Source organism: Amblyomma maculatum, chromosome 10, assembly GCF_055883805.1.
Source record: "Amblyomma maculatum isolate TAMU_Amacu chromosome 10, ASM5588380v1, whole genome shotgun sequence".
Lineage (NCBI taxonomy): Eukaryota > Metazoa > Arthropoda > Arachnida > Ixodida > Ixodidae > Amblyomma > Amblyomma maculatum.
The window spans coordinates 181,662,846-181,677,238 of record NC_139353.1 but is presented as its reverse complement, the minus strand read 5'-3'; the positions used below and the strand labels follow the sequence as shown (position 1 = coordinate 181,677,238).

The following is a 14,393-nucleotide window of genomic DNA, read 5'->3' as shown; positions in this document are numbered from 1 at the left end:
CTGCACACGGTAGTTGTGTTTGCCGTTGGCTTATGCACAATGCTGCGAAACTGGGACTCAATACAGCCATTTGGAGCTCAGTGTTCAATAATTCCGAGGCACACTTCTGGGAATTTGGTATGGCATCTACAGTACCACCGCATACAGGTTGACATGGTGGACAGTTGTAGTAATGTGCGGGGCGAACATTTTCCTACATCCAAAATTGTGTTGTGGTTGTGCTTCAATACCATGCGACCATCACGGAACAAAAACTTGCTTATATCATCAATGATTCATGAACAGCTCATCAGTGACTTAAATAACCTGCACACTGAGACCTGCGAGCTGCCTCACCGCGTTGTGCTATAGTGGCTGCGTGCTTACAGCGGCATGGCGGGACATGATTACACCGACGCCGCTACTGAGCTAATACACAAAGTTTCATCAAGAGTAATTCTAACCTCATTCTCAAGAAGAGATGCAGCAAGATAGGTAGCCAGCGAATCATGGCAATTTAAGCTCTCTCTGTCGTGTGATCCGGATCACCAATACCCACCTCTACATCGAATAGACCCACTCACGTTTACCAAATGCCACACAATCTCAGCAGAAACCATAGTAATGCCTCCACCGAAGTGGCTTGAATGTGGCGTACAAAAAGTTCTTTATGCACATATTCGTTATAGCTAGCAGCCCTCTTTACTCTTCATGTGATGTGTGACGTTTTCGAACATTTGATAACCTCCTGCCAAAGGTTCATTGCAAATATCAGGACATTGCGAATTAATTTGGCTTGGCTAAAGCACTACCCTGCGTCTTGAACACGTTCTTGTTCCTTTTTGTGATGCGTCCTCGGCTGCCCGAGCTACAAAGGTCTTAATACCGTTTCTCTAAGACACAAGGTTGATAGAGACTCTTTGAAATGCATCTCTGCGTGCGAAAATTGTGTGTCAATAACTTAATTTTATTTTTAATGATTTCCCTTCGCCTTCTCTTCTTTGTGACCCACATCAGGGGTAGCATGCTAGGATCAGTACCAGGCAGACATCTCCTACTACCAATAAAATCTCTCTCTTTCTCTCACGGGTGGACTGCTTTAATTACAAGGAACTAAGCGGATACTAAGGTTCGGAAGATAATGTAAGAAAAGTTACGGACGACCTGGAGTCTAATGCTAAGATTTCACTAAAATCTTCAGTGCTTAATAACAACCGAATTTATATGGTACTGGTACAAATGGTACCTTTAGCTTTCTATGATGGAAAATAATTTAGTTATTCCAGTAATCTTATTAGAGCTTTCATTTCTTCATCAGCACCTGTTTTCGGAGGAGACTGCGACCAGAAGTATGAATGCGGACCCTGCAAGGCAACGATTCCTATGTGGTGGTTCAACGCCCAGTCTGGCAAGTGTGAACAGTTCATCTACGGCGGCTGCGGTGGCAACCAGAATCGATACGAGACTAAGCAACAGTGCGAAATGACCTGTTCTGCCGAGAAACGTGAGTGTTTTTTGCAAAACTGAAACTTCAGATGCCGTTCAACATTCACTCGACTCTGTTAGTTTAGCGTTCAGGAATTGCGAAAAAGTGTTAATATTGGGCCAAAGTAATATGAACGAAAAGTATTTTTTTCAGTATTGTCAAGGTCTCCAATATTCCTTTCTTCAGTCATGAACATAAACTGCTCCTTCCATCGCAGTAGTCTTTAATGCTGCGATTTCGTGACAGCTGCGAAGGTGAAGAATTTCTTTCCGTTCTTTGCAACGAACTCCATGCTATGTTGTCGGGATGCCGCCGCAACCATCTACTCTTATGACATCGACTGTCTTTTGCTAATTTTTTTAATATGCAGGTGGCAGAGCACATTTTGTGATAGTGATCATTTCGAAATAAATTCCAGCTGAGATGCTTCCAGAAATACTTTTGTAGAATGCATTAAAGGAGACTAAGTGTGATGATCGTCTAAAGTCGAGATATTTTGATTCTTCGATTTTGGAAACTCTTGTTTTAATGATCGCATCACCCGAGCTTTTTGATTACAGAATCTTTTCGTTTGCATTAATTATTTTCTTCAATTATTTTTCTGTTATACTCACAGCCATTTCCTGGCCCGGAGAACCTCGTCTGGCGCTCAGTGGACTGCCTGGTATGTACAATGGTCCATTAAAATGCTGTAATTGTATGCCATGTAGCTCAGTAGTGCGAAAGCTTTGAAAATTTATTTTAGGTCACTGCTGAAAAACTCATATTTATATTTGCCAAATTATTTTCTTGGAGGGGTATTTATGAGTAAATTGAAAAGCTGGAAAACAAATCATTTTGCTCACATATTTGCACGAAATCTGATGAAATACATTCCGATACGTGGCGTTTTACGGTCCTATGTGTTCAAGTGAATGAAAGCGTATGTGATAATAAATATACAAAACAAACGCGACTTTTTAGAAGTACTATATCTATTAAAATCTTCATCAGCCATAACATTGATACTGAGTACTACTAAGTTCATTTACCGCTCAATCTGTAACGGACAGTGAGACCACTTAATGCACACCAACAGCCGAAACGTGTTCTTTAAAACGCAAGGCCTGACAACAGTTTAACCCGAGTGCACAAATGAGCGATGCTGATTGGGGAATTTCGCATGTTTTCACAGGCAAAAAAACAGAAAAGAAAGATCATAGATTCTCTATCGCGCAGCGTTGGAGGCACATTGTTTCCTCTTATTTACATATTTGAAACGCATCTGTGCATGTGAAATTGTACGTCAATAACTTTTTCTTTAGCTTAATCATTTCCCTTCGCCTTCTATCTTCGTGACCCACATCAGGGGTAGCATGCTAGGATCAGTACCAGGCAAACATCTCCTGCTACCAATAAAATCTCTCTCTCTCTTTCTCTCCCGGGAGGACTCCTTTAATTACAAGGAACTACGCGGATAATAAGGTTCGGAGAATAATGAAAGAAATGTTCCGGGCGGCCTGGAGTCCTATGCTAAGTTTCAATTATATTCTGCAGGGCTTAAAAGGAACTGAATATGTTCGGTCCTAGTACAAATGGTACCTTTAGCTTCATATGATAGATAATATATTGATACAAACTATAGTCGACGACGAAGCGGATATGACGATCCTGAGTCATAGCGCCTGTATCTCCCAGGCCTCTGACTGGCCGACAGATGAGCTTCTATTTCGAGCGGCCGTTCGCCGTTCCGTGGACAGGGCGCATCGGGTGCGAATCCGTGAAGTCCCACTCGGCGATACGGGCATGCACGGTAAAGGTGGCCGGCCTCCCCGCAGTGGTAGCAGATTGGCCTGCGGTCCCGCGTACGCCACACGTCCCACTTGCGATGGCGTGTGACAGGCACCACAGCTTGAGCCGATGCGTCATACGGTCTGATGTGGCTAACCACCGGTGTCGGTCAATAGGGCCACAGGCAGTTGCTTGACGTGCAACGAACGCGTACGTTCGTTTGTCGTCGACCCGTGGAGGCATGGTAGCGACAGGATCGTAGGCAGCTGCCTGACGAACAACGGATGTGTGCGTGGGCATTTCATCGACGCGCTGCAGTACGTTGGGGACCGGGAACTCACGAGCAGCCTGGCGTACTTCATCTCTGACGACTTCGGTCAGTGATGTCACTGGCGCACTTTGAGGCAGACGGAAACGTTGGAGTTCCTCTCGAACAACCGACCGAATGAGGTCACGTAAGGCGTCCACACCTCCTCCATGGCACGACGAAAAAACATCTGGGGCCAGGGTGCTGACATCTCGGTTGTACTGCCGGGCCCGTTGTTGCAGCGTCGTTTCCATGGTCGTTGCTTCCGAGAGGAATTCAGCAACGGTACGGGGTGGACTGCGAACGAGGCCCGCAAACAGCTCCTGCTTACCTCCACGCATGAGGTGGCGAAGCTTCGTCTCCTCTTTCATATTGGGGTCTGCGCGCTAGAAAGGACGGGTCATGTCTTCACAGAACATGCGTACGCTTTCATTTGGCCGCTGGTTTCTGGACTGAAGTGCAGCTTCAGCTTTCTCGCGGCGGTCGGCGTTTGGGAAGGTGGTCAGAAGTTCACGGCAAAATGCTTGCCAGGTGGAAAGGGCGCCCTCGTGGTTTTCGAACCAAGTACGCGCAGACTCTTCTAGGACGAAGTAAACATTATTGAGATTTCGCTTGTCACTCCAGCCGTTGTACCGAGCCACTCGCTCGAAGGTCGGTCGCTAGCCAATCCTCAGCGTCTTCGAAGACGTCGCCGTGAAAAAATGGTGGTGTTCGCGGCAGGTGGCAAAGGATCGGATTTGAGAGCCTGGGATCAGTAGCCATGTCGAGGTGGCTCGAGAGTTGCGGCTGCGTGATCCTCGTAGGGGTGGCAAGGGGCCCAACCTCAGGTGACTCTCCGCGGAGGTGGCGACTGAGTCGCTGGTGGACCGGAGTCAGATCCGTCATGAAGAGTGTAAACGTGGGAAAGCGTACCCAGCACCTCCACCAGACTGTAACGGGTATTGAGCCAAACATTCAGGCAGCGCCCTGAGCTTAAAAGACTGCCGAAGTCCGAGAGCGGTTCGAGCAGCGGTCTGAGCGCGGTTCCAGGCAACCAACTTCGTCGTCTACGCCAACTAGCAACCACTTCATCGTCTACGTCAACTAGACACTGATTGTCTCCGTTTCGTCGTCGACTATAGTTTGTATCAATATTAATAATTCCAGTAATCTTATTAGAGCTTTCGTTTCTTCATCAGCACCAGTTTTCGGAGGAAAGTGCGACCAGAAATATGAAAGCGGACCCTGCATGGCGATGATTCCTATGTGGTGGTTCAACGCCCAGTCTGGCAAGTGTGAACAGTTCATCTATGGCGGCTGCGGAGGCAACCAGAACCGATACGAGACTAAGCGACAGTGCGAAATGACCTGTTCAGCCGAGAAACGTGAGTGTTTATTGCAAAACTGAAACATCAGATGCCGTTGAACATTTACTCGACTCTTAGTTTAGCGTTCAGGAATAGCGAAAAAGTGTTAATTTGGGCCAAAGTAATAAAAACCACAAATATTTTTCTTTTCGCTATTGGCAACGTGTCCAATATTTCTTTCTTCAGTCATGAACATAAACTGCTGCTTCTATCGGAGTAGTGTTCAATGCTGCGTAGGTGAAGAGATTATTTCCGTTCTTTAAAACGAACTCCATTCTATGTTTTCAGGATGCCGCAGCAAACTTCTACTCTTAAGACATCGACTACCTTTTGCTAAATTTTCTGAATATGTAGGTGGCAGAAAACATTTTGTGATACTGATCCTTTCGAAATAAATTGCAGCTGAGATGCTTCTAGAAACACTTGTGTAAAATGCATTAAAGGAGACGAAGTGTGAAGACGTCTAAAGTCGAGATATTTTGATTCTTCGATATCGGAAACTTTTCTTCTAATGATCGAACCACCCAAGCTTTTTGATGACAGAATCTTTTCGTTTGCATTGCTTATTTTCTTCAATTATTTTTGTTGGATATTCACAGCCATTTCCTGGCCCGGAGAACCTCGACTGGCGCTCAGTGCACTGCCTGGTATGTACAATGGTCCATTAAAATGCTGTAATTGTATTGCCATGTAACGCAGTAGAGCAAAAGAATTGAAAATTTTTTTAAGTCACTGCTGAAATAAGCATATTTATATTTGCCATACTATTTTCTTGGAGGGGTATTTATGAGTAAATTGAAAAGCGAAAATTGAAAAGTTTTGCTCACATATTTGCATGAAACCTGGTGAATTACATTTCGATATGTGGCGTTTTAAGGTGCTATATCTTTAAGTAAATCAAAGCATATATGATTATAAAGATACAAAACAAAGGCGGACATTTTGCATGTGCTATATCTATTAAAATCTTTATCAGCCATAACATTGATACTGAGCACTACAAAGTAAAATTACCGCACAATCTGTAACCGACAGTGACACCACTTAATGGTCATCAAAAGCTGAAACTTGTTCGTTAAAACGCAAGGCCTGACAACAGTCTACCCGAGTGCACAAACGAGCGACGCTGATTGGGGAATGTCGCACGTTTTAACAGGCAAAAAAAAAAGAAAAAGAAAGATCATAGTGACTCTATCCCGCAGCTTTGGAGACACGTTGTTTTGCTCTTATTTACGAGACCTCCGTCCGCTGCTTCTGATTCTGATATAACGAAAGCAACTCTACATATTCAGCTACGCGCATCATACCTCCCTCAAATCGACGGCGGCAACACCGGCGAGTGTCACCGACCGCATTTACCATTCCGTGGAAATATTGGCCCATTAAGCTAGCTGGACATGTTTGAGTGCTACATATTGGCTGGTAGTAACGCCATATGCTGAGCGGAACAGTACCTGTCATATCTGCACACGGTAGTTGTGTTAGCTGCTGGCTTATGCATATAGCTGCACAGCGGGCGTCAATGTAGCCAAGCGGAGCTCAGTGCTCAATAATTCCGAGGCACAATTTGGGGCATTTGGTATGGCCCCTCAGTACCACCACAGATAGGTTGCCATGATGGACAATTCCAGTGAAATGATGGGCGAATACCTTATTTCATAAAAAGAACAATTTTTACAACATAACCGGTAGTTAATGCATATCTCGGTTTGTCCCTCTATACGGGCTTCCCTAGTTTAACAACCTCAAACAGTTCCTCGTTGAAAAGCAAGGGTCATTGAAAACTCAGCGACATAATTACAACCCTTAACTATTTTTATTTTAGTTTCAATGCAAGCGACAATCACGAAACAAAACCCTCCTGCACGATGGGTTGTCTTCAATGACTTTCGCGCTGCACAATTGCTTTAATCATCACGATTTCATGAACAACTCATTATTGACTTAAGTAACTTTAACACTGAGGACTGCGAGCTACGTCACCGCATGGTGCTACAGTGTTTACCTGCTTACAGCGGCATTGCAGGCAATGACTGCGCCGACGCCGCTGTTAAATTAGTACATGAAGATTCATCAAGAATAATTTTATTCCCATTGTCACGAAGGTATGCAGCAAGATTTGAATCATGGCAATTTAAGCGCAGTCTGTGGTATTACCCGAACCACCAACACACACCTCTACATCGAAAAGACCCACTCACACCTTCCAAATGCCACACAATTTTCGCAGTTGCCATCGTAATCGCCTCCACCGATGTGCCTGAATGTGGCGTACACAAACTACTTTATACATAAATTCGGTATAGCTAGCAGCCCTCTTTACTCTACATGTGATGTGTGTGACGATTTCGAATATTTGATAACCTCCTGCCAAAGGTTCATCGCATATCGCAGGACATTGCGACTTAATTAATGCTTCGCTAAAGACATACCCTGCGGCTTGAACATGTTCTCGTTCCTTTGTGTGATGCGGCTTCGGCTGCTCGAGCTACAAAGGTCTTAATACCTTTTCTCTGTGTGTTTTCTTGTGTGAAAGTGCTTGTCATCAACTTTTTATTGTTTTTTTAATTATTTTGATCTCCGTCTTCTTTTTTTTCTCACCTACATCAGGAGTCGCTTGTTACGATCAGTACCAGGCAGACATCTCCTGCTATCATTACAATTTCTCTCCCTCTCTCTCTCACGGGAAGACTGCTTTAACCATAACCAACTACGCTGATAACAAGGCTGGGAAAATGGTGACAAAAAAGGTCCTGACGACGTGGAGTCCAATACTGAGATTTCATTAAAATCTGCAGGGCCCTAAAAGAATTGAATTTATTTTGTCCTGATATAGATGGCACCTTTAGCTTCGTATAATTGAAAATATATTGGTATTTTCACTAATCTAATTAGTGCTTTCATTTCTATCATCAGCACCTGTTTTCGGAGGAAACTGCGACCAGAAGTATGAAACCGGGCCCTGCAAAGCAGTGATTCCTATGTGGTGGTACAACGCCCAGTCTGGAAAGTGTGAACAGTTCATCTACGGCGGCTGCGGAGGCAACCAGAACCGATACGAGACCAAGCGACAGTGCGAAATGACCTGTTCTGCCGAGAAACGTGAGTGATTATTTCAAAACTGAAACTTCAGATGCCGTTGAACATTCACTCGACTCTGTTAGTTTAGCATTCCGGAACTGCGGAAAAGTGTTAATATTGGGCCAAATTAATAAAAACTAATAAAATATTTTTTCAGTATTCTCAATGGTGTACAATATTTCTTTCTTTTTGCATGATCCTTATCTGCTGCTTCTATAGCTGCAGTCTTCAATGCTGCGTACGTGAAGAAATAGTTTCCGTTTTTTATGACGAACTCCATTGCATGTTTTCAGGGTGCCGCAGCTAGCTTCTATTCTTATGACATCGACTGCCTTTTTGCTAAATTGTCCTAATATATAGGTGACATAAAACATTTTGTGATACTGATCCGTTCGAAATAAATTCCAGCTGAGATGCTTCCAGAAACACTTGTGTAAAATCCATTAAAGGAGACGAAGTCTGGAGAAGTCTAAAGTCTAGAAATTTTCATTCTTCAATTTTGGAAACTTCTGTTTTAATGATCGCATTACTGAAGCTATTTGATAACAGAACCTTTTCGGTTGCCTTACTTATTTTCTTCAATTAATTTCTTTTTGTTATATGCACAGCCATTTCCTGGCCCGGAGAACCTCGACTGGCGCTCAGTGCACTGCCTGGTATGTACAATGGTCCATTAAAGTGCTGTAATTTTATTGGCATGATACCTAGTAGCGGGAAAGCATTCCAAATTTTTTTATTAAATCACTGCTGAAGCATGCATATCTATATTTGACGAATTACTTTCATGGAGGGGTAACTATTTGAAAAGTGAACTGGGAGAAAACAAACATTTTCGTTCACATGTTTCTTTCTTTCTTTCTTTCTTTCTTTCTTTCTTTCTTTCTTTCTTTCTTTCTTTCTTTCTTTCTTTCTTTCTTTCTTTCTTTCTTTCTTTCTTTCTTTCTTTCTTTCTTTCTTTCTTTCTTTCTTTATTCAATACTGCGAACCTTGTACAGGTCCAAGCAGGATGCGAACATGGCAACAGCAATAATAACAAAGTTAATAAACATCAAGATGTGGAGAAAGGCAATAATGAATCATTCCAGTCGGTTACTGTACGAGGAAAAAATGAAAACTTGAATAAATAAGTTCGAGCGAAATACGGCGTCAGGGAGTTAGGATGATGGCGGCGCCTATGCCTCGTTGATAAAAGCGACAGATATGGTGAAGGGTTAATAGCTAAGGCTCAGTTCCAAAGTTCGAAAAAAAATTGCAAGCGTAATTTTTTTCTTCGTTGATCAAGACATTCAATACCATTAACCTGCATTAATTCAGAGAGTGAGTCATACGGAGAACATTTACAGTAAATAAACATCACAGCATTTCTTTGTAGCTTTTCTAAACGGGTGATATTGTGTTTAGTAAACGGGTCCCAAACAACGCATGCATATTCAAGTTTCGGTCTAATTAGTAAATCGTAAACAAGTAATTTTACGCTCGAGGGAGAATGTTGACCTTATCTTAAAAAGTGTAGTTTACGTAAAGCGGAAGAGCAGATGTTATCTATATGTAAATTTCATGACAAAGTATTAGTAAGCGTGACACCCAAATACTTGTACTTGGCCTATTCCAAAAGAGAACCTAGCCTGTAGATAAAAGAGAGCGGAGCATTTCTGCGAGCGAAGCGAGGAACGACGGTCTTATCAGTGTAAACTTTCATGTCCCACGTTTTACGCCATTTATAAACCTTAGCCAGACAGAAGTTAAGATGAATTTGGCCACTAATCGAAGTTATTCCTTGAAAAGGCGCACAATCGTCTGAAACAGCCTGATAAGCACGCTGGGATCAAGATCAGTTCTAAGATCAATAATATGTAATAAAAACAATAATGGCCCCAACACACTTCCTTGGGGCACCCCATGAAAACTGCATGGGGTGCCTTAGCATGAAAGCTGGTGCACTGTACATATGCATGTGACATTTTGCGGTCCTGTATTTTTGAGTACGAGCGTATCTCATTAGCATCTACAAAACAAAGGCGGACGTTTTAGATATCATAAATCTATTAAAATCGTGATCAGCCATAACATTGAAACTCAGTACTACAAAGTACATTTACAGCTCAATATGTACCTTACCGTGAGACCAATAAATGCCCATCAACAGCCGAAACTTGTTCGTTAAAATTCAAGGCCATACAACAGTTTATCCCAGTGTACAAATGAGGGATGCTGATAGCGAAATTTCGCATGTTTTCACTGGCAAAAAAAAAAAAAAAAAAGATGACTGAGACTTTCTGTCGCAACATTGGACGCATGTTTTTTTGGTCTTATTTAACCAGACCTCCGTCCTCTGCTTCTAATTCCGATATAACGAAAGCCACGCCACATTTCCAGCTACATGCAACATACTACAATCAAATCGACGTCGGCGAAAACGGGGGGTGTCACTGACCGCATTTACCAAGCCGTCCAAACGTTGACCCATTAGGCTGGCTGGACATGTTTGGATGCTACGCATTGGCTAGTAGTAATGCCATCAGCTGAGAGGAACAGTATTGTTCATATCTGCACACGGTAGTTGTATTAGCCGTTGGCTTATGAACAATGCTGCGGCAGCGGGCCTCAATGTAGCCATCAGGAGTTCAGTGTTCAATAAATCGAGGCACACTTTTGGGCATTTGGTATGGCACCCATCAGTACCCCCACAGATATGTTGCCATGATGAACAGTTGCAGTCCAATGATGGACGAACATCTCTGCTTCATAAAAAGAACACTTTCTTTACCTGTTTTCAGAGTTTAATAATCTCTGAAAGCAGGTTGCTCGTAGAGAAGCGAGGGTCATTGAAAACTCATCGACAATATTACAACCAAAGTTTTTTTTTTTTATTTTTGCTTCAATGAAATGCAACCATAACGGAACAAAAACCTCCTGCACCATGTGTTATCTTCAATGATGGTCGCGCTGCAATACAATTGCTTAAGTGATTGCGGATTCAGGAACAGCTCATCATTATCGTAAATGGCCTTCACACTGATCCCTGCGAGCTGCGTCACCGCAATGAGCTACAGTGCTTACGGCGGCATGGCGGGCAATGACTACGCCGCGCCGCTAATGAACTAGTACTCAAAGATTCGTTAAGAAAATTTCTAATCCAGTTCTCAGGAAGAGATGCAGCAAGACTTGTATCCCCTAATCATGGCAATTGCAGAGCTCTCTGTGGTGTGACCCGGAGCACCATTACCGACGTCTACATCAAATAGACACACCCACGTCCTCCGAATACCCCACGATTTGAACAGATGCTATCGTAATTGCCTTCACTGAATTCGCTTATATGTGTCTTACGCGAACTTCTCTATACATAAACTCGTTATAGCAAGCAGCTCTCTGCACTCTACATGTGATGTGTGTGACAATCTCGAACATTTGATAACCTGCTGCCATAGGGTTTTTGCACATCGCAGGGCACTGCAAAAATGTTAGGCTTGGTTAAAGACACAGCCCTGCGCCTTGAACATGTTCTCGGTCCATGGTTTGATGAGTCTTCGGCGGCGCCAGCTACAAGAACCTTAATAACGTTTAAGACACAGGGTTGATAGACACTCCTTGAAACACATATGTGTGTGGTTGTGTTTGTGAAAGTGTTTGTCACTAAATTTTTATTGTATCAGTAACACGCAGACATCTCCTGCGTTCATTAACATATATATATATATATATATATATATATATATATATATATATATATATATATATATATATATATATATGTATATATATATATATATATATATATATATATATATATATATATATATATATATATATATATATATATATATATATATATATATATATATATATAGTGGTTAGAGCGCCCGTCGCGGCTGCGGGAGGTGGTCAGTTCGAAACCCACCGGCAGACACCCACCTGTACAAAAATGGGTACAAGCGTCCCTCGGCCTGGCGCTCGGCTTTCCTAGAGGTATTCGCTTGGGAGAAGCTCCGTAAACCCCGCTGCGCCCCTGGTGGGCCAAACCTAGTTTCGAACAACTTCGCAACCTGCAAAGGTGGTTCATGTTCGTCTTGGCTCTCCCTCTGAGCCTTGGCGCAGCCAACATACAACTATGAAAAAAAAAAAATATATATATATATATATATGAAGGAAAGAAGCCAACAGTCCGCGAGGCCAAAGAAAGCGTTGGGGATGGTACTTTATGCCTTTTTTTTATGTTTACTTGGATAATCACAGAAATTAGTAGTGTAATCTGTTTAGGGGAAAGATAATTAAACACAAAGTAGAAATATATATATATATATATATCACTATATATATAGCAGGAGATGTATATATATATATATATATATATATATATATATATATATATATATATATATATATATATATATATATATATATATATATATATCACGGCCGGACTGCTTTAATTACAACAAACTACGTGGTTAATAACATTGACAAAATAATTACAAAACGTTCTCGAAGACGTTGAGCCCAATGCTAAGTTTTAACAATATTTGCATTTCTTCAAAAAAATTTGAATTTATTTTGTCCTTGTACAGATGGTGCCTTTAGCTTCGTAAGATTGAAAATATATTGGTATTTTCAGTAATGTAATTAGAGCTTTCATTTCTTCATCAGCACCTGTTTTCGGAGGAGACTGTGACCAGAAGTATGAAAGCGGACCCTGCAAGGCAACGATTCCTATGTGGTGGTTCAACGCCCAGTCTGGCAAGTGCGAACAGTTCATCTACGCCGGCTGCGGTGGCAACCAGAACCGATACGAGACTAAGCAACAGTGCGAAATGACCTGTTCTGCCAAAAAACGTGAGTGTTTCTTTTTTTTTTATATCGTTGAGTAAAACAAGTTAGAGAGCAACTGCTCATTTCTCAGCAACGTCAACGCATCTTTCATTCTCTCTTTACAGCTATTTCGTTGCCCGGAGAACCTCTAGAGGCGCTCATTGCACAGCCCAGTATGTACAGTTTCAATTTCTTAAAATAGCCTTAATATCATTACCGTTTCGTCTGGAAAAAAATATTTACCAAGTTTTGCATTAAATTTCTGCTAATATATGCATGCATATATATAGCAGCAATGCATCATCTTCAAGATCATGCATTGCTGCACTCCCTATAAGGAGGCGACGTTACTAGGGGGCTGTTGACAAGCAAATACTGAAAGTAATTTTAAACAACATAGAACTGAGCGAGATATCGATCCACCTAAATTTTTAAACGATCTTCATAAACGTGCTCAAGAAGCCCAGTAATTCAAAGAAAGGTTCCGCTCAGACGGCGCCTAACAATGAGTTTCCAATTAACCCGTAAAACGAGGCAGAAGGGGATTCTACATATTGCTATGGTATAATCCAGTATCCTCCAAGCGTGCCAATGAATCAATACTGAATCAGTAATGTCACAGTCTGGGCATTTGGAACTGTGCATCTCGCTGTATCCTGTCTTTGTAGCACTTATTTTCTCCAATTATGATAGTTTAAATTTTCTTCCCTCAGCAACTGTGGATGATGTTTGCCGCCGTCCCCCGCACTCCGGTCCTTGTATGGCTTCCTTCCCTCGCTTCTACTACGACGCTCATACAAAGCAATGCCGGCCATTCATCTACGGCGGCTGCGACAGCAACGGCAACAACTTCGAGACCATGCGCCAATGCATGCGTGTCTGCGCCCCTCCGGCCCCTTGGTGGCCCGAGCCGATGCTCCCATAGGAGCCCATACAGCACTTACTGCTTCTTGATTACGAGAGTGCCATAAGTTTTCAATCTAGAATGTTCAAATTGAGAATAATTGACAAGTATGTCCTAAATATTTAGTTGTAAAGATGACAAAGCTGCTTGTAGAATGTGTAAAGCACTTAAGACATATTAATAAATTTGATTTACACGACTGGCATCTTCTTTCTGTTTGCATGATTTGACACCTTTCGCAGCGGAAAGGCGGTGTGGGCGGTCTGAACGTGACTAGAAAGTGAATAGTTTCTAACGGGCTCTGTTGTTCTTTTCTTATCAACAACATTTTAATCGCCCAGAAACGCCACATTTTCTGAAAATGAAGCGGTCACCTTTGAATTATAAGACTGCGGAACAAACCTACCACTTCACTATAAGCATGAGGCACAGCAATCAAATTGCTAACGGCGCATAGATGAAGACTCCCGATTCCCAACACCGGCATCAAAGCTAAATCAGTAGGGAAAACGCAATAAAATACCGAAATTGTTCTTGCGATATGAAGGACGCGCCTGTTCAGCTCCAGCATAAATATTCACTGATCTCGCACTTGCTCCAGAAAATGAACGGATAATATTCGAACCATCTTCGCGCTTGAAATAACCTGAATATACTGTTATGAAAAAAGGACACGGGCAGACTGCCACGATGTGACTTTGTTATATGGCG

The 14,393-nt window shown here is 42.3% G+C and overlaps 2 protein-coding genes across 2 annotated transcripts; both read left to right on the top strand.

Annotated features, from left to right (window-relative positions):
• The first annotated feature begins 4,732 nt into the window (after nucleotides 1-4,732).
• On the top strand, nucleotides 4,733-8,081 carry LOC146178056 (thrombin inhibitor hemalin-like). The gene is made up of 3 exons (XM_084581938.1): nucleotides 4,733-4,906; nucleotides 5,488-5,535; nucleotides 7,805-8,081. Exons 1-3 carry the CDS (start codon nucleotides 4,771-4,773, stop codon nucleotides 7,996-7,998), a joined length of 378 nt encoding a protein of 125 aa, XP_084438064.1. The 5' UTR covers nucleotides 4,733-4,770; the 3' UTR covers nucleotides 7,999-8,081.
• A 502-nt stretch (nucleotides 8,082-8,583) lies between these two features.
• On the top strand, nucleotides 8,584-13,880 carry LOC146178055 (kunitz-type serine protease inhibitor 6-like). The gene is made up of 4 exons (XM_084581937.1): nucleotides 8,584-8,625; nucleotides 12,617-12,802; nucleotides 12,904-12,951; nucleotides 13,492-13,880. The coding sequence occupies exons 2-4, from the start codon at nucleotides 12,682-12,684 to the stop codon at nucleotides 13,701-13,703; spliced, it is 381 nt and encodes a 126-aa protein (XP_084438063.1). The 5' UTR covers nucleotides 8,584-8,625; nucleotides 12,617-12,681; the 3' UTR covers nucleotides 13,704-13,880.
• The last annotated feature ends 513 nt before the right edge of the window (nucleotides 13,881-14,393 follow it).